The sequence below is a fragment of the Gambusia affinis genome, linkage group LG04 (genome assembly GCF_019740435.1).
Source record: "Gambusia affinis linkage group LG04, SWU_Gaff_1.0, whole genome shotgun sequence".
Classification (NCBI taxonomy): Eukaryota; Metazoa; Chordata; class Actinopteri; order Cyprinodontiformes; family Poeciliidae; genus Gambusia; species Gambusia affinis.
In genome coordinates, this window is record NC_057871.1 from 7,702,409 (window position 1) to 7,717,744 (window position 15,336).

General features: G+C 36.5%; 1 protein-coding gene across 2 annotated transcripts in view; it reads left to right on the plus strand.

Moving 5' to 3' along the window:
• Positions 1–15,336, plus strand: part of dlc1 (DLC1 Rho GTPase activating protein) — an 88,400-nt gene that overhangs the window by 9,832 nt on the left and 63,232 nt on the right. For both annotated transcript variants that reach the window (XM_044113785.1, XM_044113784.1), the window contains exons 2-3: positions 3,197–3,331; positions 3,497–3,610. In XM_044113785.1, the coding sequence (XP_043969720.1) occupies positions 3,221–3,331; positions 3,497–3,610 (225 nt within the window). In that variant the 5' untranslated portion in view covers positions 3,197–3,220. The remainder of the gene's footprint in view (positions 1–3,196; positions 3,332–3,496; positions 3,611–15,336) is intronic.

A 15,336-nucleotide genomic window follows, 5' to 3' on the forward strand; every position in this document is an offset into this window, starting at 1 on the left:
AGCCGAGGGAGTTGGAAGCTTAAGCAGTCTACAGGGTGAAATGCTCAAACAGTTTTTCTTGAAGCAAACACTTATTGTTATTCTTTTTATGTACTTTGTTACTGCACTTTTATGCAGTACGATAACTTAAATTTTGTTATTGTAGCCTATTGCAGGGATTTTGATTCATTGGAGAAAAGAAATTATCATGGAACTTCTCAATTGTTAGTTTTAGATTTACTCTTACATTATAGAAACTGCAAGCCCCTTTAAGCAGGCTATTGAACCAGCTCCAGATTGTAATATAACTGTGTATAATTTTACATGCTCATCTACTGCAGTTCAACAGCCTCTGGTAAACGGCATGCCTATCAAGAAAACCTTTTAAATGCAATACAACCCTGTCACACAGAGTGCCTTGCAAGTCTCTTCCTCCTGTCACATCATAACCAAACTTCAATGTCATTGGGAGTTCATTTTGAGGTGTGAAAGACCAACACAAATTAGCACATAATTGGGAATTGAAAGGAAAATGATATACTGAATCATGCATTTCTTTCATAACCTTTTAAGTAAATACTGTGTACAACCACCTTTTGCCAAAAGTTTTTTTTTGGGTATAGCTCTACCAGCCTTGCAAATCCAGAAACTTAAGCTTCAGCACATTCTTTTTTTAATTAAATAGTACAAACCAAATTGGCTGGAGAGCATCTATAAACATACATTTTCAAATTTTGCCATTAACTTTTAACGGAATTTAGGTCTGTTATTTTACTGGCCAAATTTAATACATGAATGTGCTTTGATATGAACCATTCTCACTGGAAGGTGAACATCTCAAGTCATGTGTAGTCTCTAATAATTTTTCTTCAGTCTTGCTAGGTTTTGTTTTTTTTGCAATCCAATTCAGTTTTACACTTCACAGTTTTATCCTTGTCGTGTCTGTTCCTATTATACTGCTTATTCATACTTATTCTAACCAATTTCTTTCAGGTAATCAGGTTTATTCCCTGAAAGAGATTGGTTAGAAACGGTATAGAAATGGTTTGCGTTTCTGTACCCAGGTTGAATAGAAATGTAAGCCAATTTTATTTTATTTTTTTAACACAGTAATAGACTACGTTATGTCAGGATATTACAGAAAGGTCTGTTGTTTTTAATTCGGCAAAATATAAAAAGGTTCAAAGTTTTATGGACACTTTTACAAGGCAATATAGTAGTACTGGAGGTAGTCTATAAGTTATATGCTCATGCTTTATACTTTGGTGAGGGTAGAGGTTCTTAGAATCTTTTAACATAATCTTTGGTGACATTTTAAATGAGATAGCATGTTTACTCATTTTTTATATTCCTTTTAGGCAAGCAAAAGTTTAAAGGTTCAGGGTTGCATAGATTTGAAACAACTATATTTCATAAAATTCATTCACCAGCTGGTAATAACCTTTCTCTTCACAGTTAACAAATTTTCTTGCAAATATTCTGCCAATTTACTCACAAAAATGATCTCAAGGCACAATAACAAGAGGAAATTAATAAAATAAAGTTTCATTGTTTTACTAACAGAATAATGAAACTTTATTGCTTCTAATAATAAAGTTTTTTAAAAACTATTACTTTTTTATTATTATTTTACTTTCATCTTGCTATAGGCAAGACTTCCATCCTGCCTAGAGCAGATGAAAATCAGTGATTAGTTTGCAAAAACATAAGAGACAAAAACCTTGAATCGCATTAAAAAAAAATTTGTTTTCTGCAAAAAATATCTCTTAAAGGCAGCAGGAAGATGGAAAAATCTCCTGTGCTTACTAATGATGAAGTCCCTAGCTGACCACACGGCTGTTGCAGGTTCAGCCTGTAAAATGAAGACATCTGGTTTGCAATATGGCTTGAGATTAAACTGATATTGGCTTTTGGTTCTGTGTTTATTTGTTTTAGCAACAAGGCCTGATCCTAACCCCTGAGGGCCAAAATGGATCAACTGTCATTTATCTCTGACCAGATGACTTGGAAAACATCCCTCTAAGGGTTCTGTCTTACTTAGGCTTTCTGTTTGCATTTAAAAATCGTTTTTTTTATTTTAATTTTTTAAAAAGGGAGATGACAGAACAGGTAAACATCACTGCCTGTGATGCAGCTGTTTTTGTCCTGTTTGGTTTTTCTTAATGCTGCAGTTTGGTGGTTGTTATTGCCATCCTGAGACAGATGCTTTTGTTCATTCACACAAGCCTTGTAAAGATGTCATTGTTTTAATACGGTACAATGTTTCATTGTGATACGTTGCCAAGGACACAGTGTAGTAATGTGTGGCGCCTCGAGCTAGGAATGCTGCTCAATCTATCAGTGAGGTGCCATTTTGTGACCTGATTATTTGCTCCCTCTGCAAATCCAATAAGAACAGATTTTTTTTTAATTCTTTGATTTTAATTAATCACTGACAGAAAAATGAATTCATGCACAAGTCCTGATATGTTTACAAATGGCAGAGGAATCGAGCAGAGCTATAGCCAGGAACACATTAACATTACCCACATTTCTTAGCCAATGAATGTTGTCATGCATACACACCCAGAATTGTATAGCTGATCTCAGAAGAGGGAGTCAGAGTTACCATTTCAGAAGATGTTTTCAATTAAATGAATAAAGTTTTACTGTATCTCAAATAGCCCAATGAGATTTGCCCTCACCTCAATGCCAGGAAATAGTCGCAACATGACAAGCAGCCCTGCAGCCGCAAGTTTAAATGGGCATGCAATCATAAGCTGTGTGTGTGTGTCATAAGCTGTGTCTTGTTAAATATTCATTGGTGGGCCGCCAGGCTTGAAACAAGGTTGGTTCAGTACTATTAGGCCAGCCAATAAATTTCTCAGGGTAGTCTTTTTAAGACAACCTCAGACTCAGTTCCACACCCAGTGATATGATAAAAGATAATCAAAAGGAAAGCAAAATATATTGCTTCAAACACTGAAAGAGGATTTCTACAATGCTTCATGTGACACTAGCCTGTGGGGAAGTGAATCCCAGCACTGGACTATCTTGTCTTACTGATGTCAAGCCACCTGGGGTCAGTGTGACACTTGTAATAAAACTGCTTATTGGGAAAGGCGTGTGAAAGAAATGCATTAAAGACTGAAGCTTAAAGAATGTTGTTGACTGATAAAAGGCTTTTATCTATTTAAAGTGCCCTGAATCTTCCTAACAGATTGGTTTCTTTATGTAGCATGAACATGCCCGTTTGGACTCAATGGTGCTGCTGTTGATGAAGCTGGACCAGCTGGACCAGGAAATTGAAAACGCACTCAGCGCCACCTCCTCGATGGACAGCACCCCTACTCTTCACCGCCGTCATCACCTGGTGTGTCTCCATGCTAAATGTTCTTTAACTGTTTTTAACTCAACAGTTTTAAACTCTTGTGTTATCAGCGATAATACAAATATCTTGTAGTGCATCTGTGAGTTTGTGAAATACAAATGACTTCTACTCATGTGACTTGTATCCTCTTCCATTCCGTTTGTGAAGAATACCGATCATGGATCTACACCAGCAACTTCACTAACCCTCCCACCTCTACATGCAACTGACACTTTCTCATCAGGATCTGCAAAATCTCATGGAGCCAAGCTTAAAAGTGAGGTAAGTCATGGCGGAAACACTTTTTTCCATTATTTGCTAAAATCATAGTGACATAAATAAGTGTTAGGTAAAGGTGATCATAATTTCTTTGCTTTTTCATTGGTTGTACTTGGTAAAGAGACCTGGCCTTTCCCTCTGTCTCTGCAAGATAATTAGAACAATGTTTGCAAAAGTCTAATAATACCTCAATGACTTTGGTCATATGCAGAAATGAAGGTTATAGTTAGGGTTGGTCTTATTTTCTTTCAAGCATAAAAGCAGAAAAAGTAGAAAGATACACAACTTTTTCTTTTCAAGTAAAAATCTGAACAATATGGTAAGAATTTGTACTCAGTAACCCTGACTTGTAAAACCAGCTTTTAATATCCGCATGTCTTTAGGTTATTTTTCTACCGGTTTTTCTATCTCAACAGTCTCAAGTTTATTGCAGTCTGTTGAAGTCTCTAACAAGATATGACTGCAACAACTGTCTGTCTATACAAGATATAGGGTTACCCTATATTTACTACCATCCAACTTCCCATTAACCACGTCCCTACTAATGGAAAAAGGGAAAAGGCTTTTCCACAGCCTAATGCTGCCACCACCATGTTTCATTGTGAGGATGATATGTTCAGGTTGATTGGTTTCTTTAGTTTTTCTTTATATGCTGCCAAAAATGATAATTTTTGGTGTCATCTCACCACAGTATGTTCTTCCACATGTTTGTTGAGGCACAAACATGTGGGGACTGTGTACTGGAAGTCATTTTTATTTCATGTTAAGATTTCTGATGCAACTTAGATTAAAACTCCATCTGAATATTTTCATGATTTTAGAAAAAAATTACTTTGCCCTGCTTAAAAGTTACTACTTTGTTTTGTTCTTTCAAGTTAGACACCATAACATTTTGTTTACTGCACTCATTTGTTAAAAACATAATGCTAGACTGTTTAGACCTCTTTCTTTCTTTACTGAACCTTGAAGCAGATGAGCTACAGCAGCAGAAGACCACTCTGTGTCTCACTTCTGTCAACTAAGAACAGAGAATTGAGGCTACAGCTTCCACAGAATCACCAAAATTAGACAAGAATGGATTGAAAAATACTGCACAGGTGAATGAAACTCAAGTATGCTAAGTATTATATTCAGATGGCAGTCAGAATTTTTCATATTTTTCATAATTACTACTACTACTAATAATTGTGCTACATCAGCAATTCAGATTGGTAGATTTTATGAAGTGGTGTGGAGAATATTTTCCTGGATCACTAAGTTGCTTAATAATGAGCACTGTTTAAACACTGCAACCTCCCTCAGTGACCACAGTGCACCCATCTTCAGGGGGCTACTTCCACCAGGGTAATGAACAATTTCACAAAACTCAATTAATCACAAACATGTTTCTTGATCATGACAAAGAGTTCACTGTACACCAATGACCTCCACAGTCACCAGATCTCAATCAAACAAAGCACATTTGGAATGTTGCGGAGTGGAAGATATTCATTATGGAAGGGCAGCCGACAGAACTGTAGCAACTATCATATCAATGTGGTCCAGGATCTCTGAGGAATGTTCCTGCACACTGTTGAATGGAAACAGTTCTGAAGGGAACAGGGGGTCTAACCCCTAAAATGAGCTTCTCAGTTGTAGGGATCTCTCTTTGCTCTTAGGAGTTAGCCAAGCAGACGCTAAGACTCCATAATTAGCTGGTTGCAAGGATCTATCCCTTTTCACCCCAACAAAAGGGTCAGAAGGGGAGTCTGAAAGGTGAAAAGCCAGGGCAGGGGGACACGCTTCAAGTGAGACACGTCTTTATGCTCCTTGTTTGCTCATTTTACATTTTATCAACATTCTGTTCAAGAAGGTTTGCGAACATGGACTTTAGCTAGTCTGTACTTTTATCTCACTATAAGATAAAATGGAGAAAAACCATAACAGGGAAATAGAATGTATCTGTGCTAGAAGCAGGGATTTATTTACCAGAATTCCTTGGCTTTAATGACATGCAACCAGCTCCTGCAACTGTATTCATTTGGCCTGTAACCTTAGAAAACTTGCTAAGCTTGCATAAACAGTGCTTTCACTGCACCTAATGGGAAGCTTTTTACAGCACTGGCCCTTTGGGGGACATGATTAAAGCCAAAATGTTTAAGACTTTCTGAAGGATATTCACAGTAGTTAATACTTTCAGAATGATGCTGAGTACCAAAAACCAGTGATGCATACTTAAACCTTTTAGCTAGACGATACAAATCTTCTAAATGATGTAAACATGAGACAGATGTGGGTCAAGAAGAATCACAGTTGAGGTTGAAATCTCATTTCAGCTGCTTGAATGTTAAGTTTTACAAGATTATACACTGACATTAAAAAGACATAATCTATAATTAGTACAAATATTCAGAGGCAGAACGATCCTGACTAGGAAAAACACTACTTTGTTCTGAATAGAAGGCAAGACATATACCCTGCAATTAGAATGTCACATTTTACTCAAGGTTTACTAGAGGTGACTAACTTTTGTTGTCTTTTTACATGAGTTTAATCTTATGTTACAACGCTAAATAAACTATTCCAAAGAGCATAAATTGGGTGACTATATTGTTGACTCTCTGCTTCATGAGTAGCGAGTACCTATGGATAGCAGTGTTTGAAATTCAAATCTGAACTGATTGTTGAACTTTTTAAATAAAATGGCAATGCAAAAAAAAAATCATACAGTAAAATGTAACATCCCCTGGTGTTCTTAACAATCTTTAGTCCTTCTGTTTTCTCACCTTTACTATGTTTTGCTTTCAGCAAAACTAACTCTCTTATGCACATAACTTTATCCAAAAAAACATATATCCCAAATAACTACCCTATCTGCTTAAATAAATCTAAACTGTATCAAATATCAACATTCATTAGAGTGCAAAAGAGCAATAAGCACTTGTTTACCTTAATGAGTCAATAAAAACTTGCCTTATGGATGGATTACTACTTTGTCAGTAGTAATTTATCAACTTGCAAGTTAAACCTTGATCCTTTGCTTACCTTGAGAAGGATGTTTGCACAGCTACAGCGGTGTAATCATCCTATAGAGGTGAAACTATAGTGAAAACAATTTAACTGCACTTGAGTTTCAGATACTTTCAGTTATAAACATTTTTATTTCATCTTTAGTTATTTACTGAAAATTTTTATATGCTATAATTTATATATTTTTTTATTGCAGAGGTCTGATGCACTGTTTTTGATTTTAATTGATTTGACATTTTTTACTTTATTTTATTTTTTTCCTCTTATGTAAGAGGAAAACACCCTGTTGTAATATTCTGAATCAATACATAAAAAAGAAATGGAAGAATTGACCACAAAGGTATAAAAGGATTATGCAATGATAAATTTTTCAAGCAGTGAGTAGTCTAAGACCTACAAATGAAGGAGATATGAAAACAGAAAGAAGGTCCTAGAAGTACTTGAAAGTAACACTAGTTTGTGCATATACTTTAATCCAAAAAGACTTGTGAAGACTCTGAAATTAAACTAATCTATAGGAATGACTCCTAATCAGGGTGAATTGAGAAGCAAAAATATCCTCAGCTATCCACTGTTTTTACTCCATAATTCCTACTGTGGAAATCCACAGGGTCAAATCAAAAGTCAATATTCTTTGAGGCAAGTTTCTGTGGTTGAAAGACAGCTTTGTACTAGATGTACAAAGTAGAAGTTTTTCACTCTGTCAATTCAAAGCAATTACTTTCCACACAATACTATCTCTGTTTTTAATGCCTTTTATTTTAAAATGATTGTGTCATGATATACACTGGTTATTGTTTTTGGTACTAGAAATATGCCCACAAGTTTACCCAAGATAATTTCAGATAAGTTACATAATTACAAAAATGGATATTCCTGTAGACTGTATTAGGTTGGTGCACTTCATAAAATCGATGGCATAATAAAAGAACAAAATGTGGAAATATTTACTCAACATCTTAACATATATGAGCCAGGAAGTTAAAGCTTGGGGACGAATGGATTTTCCAAATGGATACTTTTCTGTGCCAGTTTTGGTGGAGGTTTCTCCTATTACAGGAGCGTTTTTCTTTTTAGCTGTTACTACATGTTTGCTCACTATGAGGGAGTTCTGTTAAGTTTACGGCACCATGCAATCAAGTGTCCACTGTTGATACACACTAATCCAAGTGGAGTGAATTCTGCAAATTAATGACTTGATGCAATTTGCTGGATTTTCTTAGATAGAAAATGTTCTATCAATTTGAGCAATAAATTGAACTTGACTACACTGCTTAATAACTAGGACCAATTTGGAAGATGTGGCCTTGACTTTGAAGCTGTCTGTATAATTGCCTTGAGATGACATTTGTTGACAATTCTCTCTATATAAGCTGAATTGAAAATAATTACTTAAAAAAATGACTTACTAAAGCAAAATTAGACGTACAATAAAGTCTGAATTAGAACATTTGATTTTTAGCAGGTTTTTTTTCCTGCAGAAGAGTTGAGCGTGTCTTTGTTTGTACTTTGATATTTATGTTCATGTAGGCTGTGTCTGGTGAAATGTTTAGCATTCCTATCATCTTCTGTTGGGTTGTGTAAGCAATGGTTGGTATTTGTGTTCCAGTGTCACTCTCCTAACAAATAGTGGAACATTGTGGTGTGATAGTACAAAGCATTCTCTTCTTGGCCTTTGTAAAGGTGAAGTGGTGGCACATTTGGTGAGTGTCCATTTAACTAGCAATAACATTTTCTGTAAGTTATTGCTATAAAGAAGCCGCTCAGATCACAACACTGCACATATGTCTTCCAGCTAGCCTAGCTACTTTCAGATACTCAGATAATTTTGTTTTCTTTTGACATGGGTTTAATCTTATGTTACAATGCTAAATAAACTATTCCAAAGAGCATAAATTGGGTGACTATATTGTTGACTCTCTGCTTCAAGAGTAGCATGAAGCATGAAGCAATATCAACATCCCGGGTTGTTGATATTGTGTCTGACGTGGGGCTAACATCTAGCGGATGTTGTGTCACAGCAGGTGTTTTTCCAGAACAACTGTTTTTTTGCCCAGGCTGTTTTTCTTGGCAGTATTTTGTGTAGCTGGTGTGGTTTCACTCCTGTTTTGCTAGCATTGTGTTGCTTAGTTTTAATTTAAAATGCATTTCATTTTTGACTATTCTTAGAGCTTATTTCAATTTACATAATTCAATTATTTTCCCAAAAGTGTAAATTGAAGATCTGAATGTTTTGGAAGCATTTGTTGCCCATCTCTATTTTTAGCATTCCGCTCAGGATGTATCAAGCTGCAGAGTCGGCTGGAGATTGCCGACCCCTGACCACCTTCCTCTGAATGTTACAGTCGGAAACAACACATCAGTCACCTTTAGTACCAGTCATTCCCACCAGAAAAGCTTATGAGCCAGAATCCTCCAAAGAACCCGAGGAGCTGCTGAACAAAGCACATAGCTGCGTGTTAAATTTAGCATGGGGGTGTTTCTACGTGTCATGCATGTGTTGACGGGGAAGGTGCTGCTCTGTACCAGCCTTCATCCCCTCAATCTGTAAACATACTGTAACAGGGCAACCTTTGACCATTTGTTTTGAGGTGTATTCATCCTCTAATGGAAATAGAGATTATAATACAGGTTATAGATATATGTATATAGAAATTAATCACATTCTATTAACATTTTCACATTTTGTCACCTTTTTCCACAATCATCGATGGACAATATTGTCATTTTGGGTTAACCCATCTAATTGGTGCTCAGATGTTATGGAAGGAAAATAACATTTTTTTCTTTCTTTTTTTTTAAAGATAACTTTGACATTTATATATATATCTTTCTCCTTACTCTGATGCTCCTGAACAACACTTACTGCAAATACTTGCCTCCAGAAGTCAGCTAATTAGTAAACAGAGTCAGAGTGTGTATAATGTAATCTTGGTATAAGTTCAGCTGTTCTGGGAAAGCCTCGGAAAACTGTTGGACACAACAAAGAGGGGACATTAGAGACCAAGAGACCCACCAGGCAGGACAGGGACAAAGTTAAAAAAAGTTAAAGTTGTAACCCTCATACTGCCTATCTGAAAATGCAAAGTGTGTCGAACAACTGTACTTTATACCGAGAAGTATAAGGAACAGAAACATCTAAACTAAGAGGGAACAAAGTATTAATCAAGGTTTATCTAGTATGAGTCAATTAGTGAAGATTTTATCAATTCATTAAAACCATCATGACTTATCTTGCTTTTAAGATGGCTTTTTATTTTAAACTTTATAAGCAGATTTTGTTGAATTCTTTTTTATCAGCTAAGACCTAAATGATTAAAATTAGTAAATATTATAAAATGAAAAATGAGTATGTAATTCATGCTTCCATCACAAATTGACTGTGTGCTGCTATCAGCCACATTTCCCTGACATGCAGACTGTAAGTCCAAAATGCAGCTGCTCGACTTCTAACCGGAGCACATAAAACATAATCACATCACACCTGTTTTGGGCTTCCTGCACGGGCTTCCTGTTGTTTTGAGGATACATTTTAAAATTTGAATTGGTGAGGACCACAGATCCTCAGAAGCTGGGTTTATAGTTGACACACTGAACAGACTGTGAGGGGGTGCACTCCAAACATGTTGTCCTTGTCCCTGTGCACTGTCCTTGCATGCTGTAACGGCATGGACAGGGAAGCTGGTCAGATTTGATGCAACCTCATCAAAACAGAGGCAAAAATTGAAAAAAAAAAAATTAAAAATAAATGTTCTCCATCCATTCTGACTGAACTTAAGCTATTTTACAAAGAAGAATGGATAGAAATGTTAGTTTGTAGATTAGCAAACATGCAAAAACTTCACCGAAAGACAATTGCAGCTACAGTAAAATAGAACCAACATGGTACTGACTTCAGGTTTGAGAGCACAATTGTGCACAAATCCATGCTTTCTCATAAAATAAATGCAATAAAATGCATTAGAATCTGTGGTTGTAACATGACAATGTAAAAAGGCTTAAGAAGTATAAACACTTGCAAGGCACTGCATCAGTTTCCTTTTCATTTAGAGGACACTTACTTCAGAGATATTTTTTATTACACAGTGAGAAACAGATTAAATTCCCTGTCAGAAGGTTATGTATAAAATTAGCTCTTTATCTGTCTGCTCATGGCAGACAATAGTTTTGCTGCGGTTTGCGTGCTAAGGTCACTTGCAGACCTCTGCTCTGTCCTTCCTCCATGTTCCGCTCTGGCAGCCTTGCAGTCCCCAAACATCCTTCATCCAAACCACACCTTCCCAATGTCCAAGTCAGATAAAAGCCCTGGGATTTTGCTACTTTCGCTGCCCTTTATTTATCTTCTCATTTGCTTCTGCATTCCTGCTCTTAGTCAATAGTCAACGCAGACTGTAACAGGCATAATCATGTTTGCCTACATTCCACCCACACATTTGGATTAAAGGCTGCCAGAATGAGTCAGTGAGCTATGAATCCAACCACCATTCAGTCCAACAAGTTCTGGCAGTAGGGGTTCTGGCCATGGCCACGCTTCTAGCTGCATTGTGTTGTGTCATTGTCCCCAAGGTCACTTTGCTGCTGAGTGCAGCTGTAGTAAGGAGACAAACACAGGGCTGTTGTGGTTTACAATAAGAGGATCAAAAAAAGAGAAAGGCTTATGTTTGGAACAGGATGTTGAAAATGAACTTCTCCTCAACTCCCACAAGGAAATCTTGTTTTTCCTGTCAAATTGGCTGTATATTGGTGCATCAAGAGAGAACAAGACATGAAGGAAACATAAGCAGAGTTTGGAGGTTTCTTTATTTCATCATTGATGATTATCAAACACTACATCTAGAGGAAAGCACCTCACATAGTCAAAACATGCCCACACCATCCACATGCCTGACCCAGTTTGCACAGCCAACTTTTTGTCTAAACAGATTTGTATGTTGATGCCCTTAATTATTTTTTGACTGACTGAACCTTTAGTTATTGCACCTTTTCACCAAAGTCAAATAGCTCAGAAATTGCTGAGTTTACCCTGCTCTCATTATCCTTCTTAATTAAATTAAGGGCCAATATCAAATCAACATAACCTCAAGTGCAATTGAATATTTCTCTATAGATTTCCTTTCTTTTTTTTTTTTTTATTAAAACAGCATTTATGAGCACTCGTGGTGTTAGAAGCTAGTACATTTGCCTTGTAAAAAGGCGCATCTGCTGCATGATGAAGACAAACGGCACAGCAATAGTTGCAGGATGACGGTACATGTTGACTGTAAATCTTAAGGATGACTAGAAGATTCAAGCATCTGGAAACAGCCCCGCAGCACGCTGATAATGAAGTGTCATAAATCAGAGAACAACAAACTGAATGCACTCAGACACAAGTGCACAGGAATGCACAATAAACCACGGCGCAATTAACAGGGACGCTTGTTTGGCCGTGTGGTTCAAGGTTTTGAGTGAGATTCTTAGCTGGAGTGTGTTTTCATGTTATTTCATTGATGTTTTCCTTCAATTTACATTACCTCACTGATGATTCATGTCAGTGAAGATTATTGTCTTTGCCCTTGATTTTGTTTTTAAGACCATTTTGAAGGAATGTCGTAAATTTGTTCAGGCAATTGTATCATGTAAGGTAATAAGCATTCAAGCCATTGCTAACCTAATTGACACTGCATCTAAAGTGCTTAGCTTAGTCAGTGTTTTAAAAGTCTGACCTAGGATGTCTCCGACTGGACAGTGTAATCTTTCCTGTTAACCCGCTTTGGGTTTTCCTCAAAATGTCAGCAGCAAATCCACAAGCCAGCATAGTTGATGCAGTTGGGAATTTGCGCTTATTCTCATTAACTTTGTCCCGTAAGCCCAAAAGATTTTTACGTGTGGAGGAGAAACTGAGGTGTTTTTTATTTCTTGATTAATTTCTTGATGCAATGTATATATTATGCATAACACAATGTGAAAAAGTACAGCTGTTGCTTCCCTTTTTAAATTACAAACTCACTGTAAAATACTATTTTCTATAAGAACTAGTAGCAGTTTTCATTGGCCATGTCTTGTGCCTTCAGGTCACGGTTCTTGTCTAATCCAATAATGGATTTTTAAAACCAGTCAAGAGTCCGTTTATGTTAACGAAGACCAGGTATAAGACCCTCAAGATCCTGCCTGAAACAAGCCACCCCATCAATTAGCTTACTTGTGTAAACATCTGTGAAAATGGGTGTCAATGTTTGAATTTTAATTTGCCCCACTTTCATTCAGCAGAGATGGAGACCATAACCCTACTCTGGAGTTTGAGTTACATGTGTCCAGTTGACAGTAGCACTGTGTACTCAATATAAATATTAACCTTCTTATACAACTAAAACGCAACTTTACAATGCCTTGCAAAAGTACTCATGCACCTTGAACTCCTTTTAAATTCCTTTTGCACAACAACCAAAGACTGTTTTTTTTTATACATTATTTTACAAACTTAACCAATCTTAACTTTTAAAAATGCAAATAACAATCTGAAAAGTGTGCCTCAGAGGGAAATTTGTTCTATTCTTTTCTATCTATTCTATGCAGTCTAAATCAAAACCTAAATCCAATTGAGAATTAAATATGACATGTCATAGACCAATGTTCACAGGTTCACCCCATCCAATCTGTTTGGGTCTCAGCAAAGAAGAATGGAACATGTATTTTAGTCTATAGATCTACAAAGCAGGTAAAGACAAAATATTTTTCTTCAAAGTTCAGGCTTGCAATTTATTGCACTTGGAAGAAAGGCAGAGTAAACCAAAGCCTCCAGATATGCACAAAGTATTTGTAAAGGATTTATTAGTTTGTTTCTACTTTACAAGAGCTCAATACTTTCTGTTTTTGAATCACATAAGATCCCAGTAAATGAGCTTATGTTGGTAATTTGTATGAGACAAAATGTGAAAAAAAGTTTATAGAAAAAGAAATACTGTTGCAAAGTACTTGTGCTTTTGATCTCACAATGGCTTTTTAAATGTTTTTTGCTGTTTTGGTTTTTACTTACTGTTAAATCGAACATCTGGGCACTAATTTGGCTTTACTGGAGAAAACTTTCTAGTATGTCATTACACCAACTCATTGTGTCATTTACTCACTTCCCCTAGAAGAGAGTAAAATAAGTGTGGCATATGAAACATATTTAATTGTGGAATGTCATCAAAAAGCATTTGGAGTCAAACTTTCAAGAAAAAAGCTAACATGGGACTTTCTCACAATTCCTTACTTTTTGCAATCTTAATCTGACAGAGTATAGAGAAAAGAGAATTTCTTTGAAGATGCACTGCAACGCATTCGTGCCTTTGATAATAAATAAGTAAATTCCAGATAGCATCTCCAAGGGTTTTTGTGGCAGTGTACATGCAATCGTTCCCTGATCACACACAGCTAACTTAAGATGCTCACTGACTGTTAGCCATATGGACCAATTTAGCTATTTGCGCTAAGTGGTGAAGAAAAGGTTTGGGTTAGCTTAAGACTCATAATCCCCAGCTAGCACAGACCATGGGTGGTCACACACACACCCACACGCGCACACCCACACACACACACACACACAAACATCCACGCTCCAAAGGTGGAACAGGCAATAAGAGGCTAACGGAGGAAAGAAAACTGGCTTGTTGGATTCCCTGGGTTTGTGTATGAGCCACATGCCAGTGATTACTTATCACATTTATAGAGGCACAAACAAAATATACGCTCTGTTGGGGCAAATCAAAATTGCATCTGTCTGTGGGGCAAAGTGTAAAGTATCAAGGCATTTTTTTTTCAAAACAGAGAAAAAACTTATAAAATTTTGCCATTTTAGTGTTTTACAGATCTTTAAAGATATGTTATAAACCATTTCCATCACAGGAGATTTTAAGGTTTTTAAAGAAACCTATTAAGGATTTTATGTTTGAACCTGGAGAAAATGCTTTCAGATGTAGATGCAAAGACACAATTTCTAAGGTACATGTACCGTAGCAAAACAATTAATGGGAAAATCGGTTTCACTAAACTGCAGACTGCGGTTGGGGAAACAATAACCATATGGCATATAACTGTGCAGGCCCACAGACCTTTCTAGACACATGTATAAGGGAAACAAATACCACAGCCCCAAACCAGGTCACTTCCATGAAATTAGTGGCAGTAAACTAGGCAGCTGAAGTGGCTCTGCAAGCCCCAATGAACACTTGAGACTTGCCTGGACAATCCCACGCACTGAGAACCTGCTCCATGTCATGCCAAGAGCAGAGGGCAGGCACACATTGAGAATGGGTGGTGCAACCAAACCACATGTTTGTTAAAGAGAAACCATCATCTTTGTTTATTCTAATTTAAAAAGTTCATTGCATTAAACCGTGTCCTTCTTTTCAACTGTGCTGATTAAGGGATGGATGGGGGATTTACATCCACCCAAGTTTTTTGCACTTCAGACTATTAAATACATTTGGGATGTTGCAGCACAGTGCATTTTCATGAAAAAAGTAGTGCATGAAATTATAATTAATTATAATTAATTAATTAATAACAACAACAATAATTATAAATAATGCTTTTGAATCTGAATTTAAATCTGCTGCAGATTTGAAAACACAAAACCAATCATGCTTTTTTTTCATGATCCCAGTGTTTTTGTAAACTTTAACCACTTGGCTGCTAGTCATAGTTTACTCCCAAAATGTATGTGAATGGTATCAATTAAGTTTTTTGGCAGTAAAAGT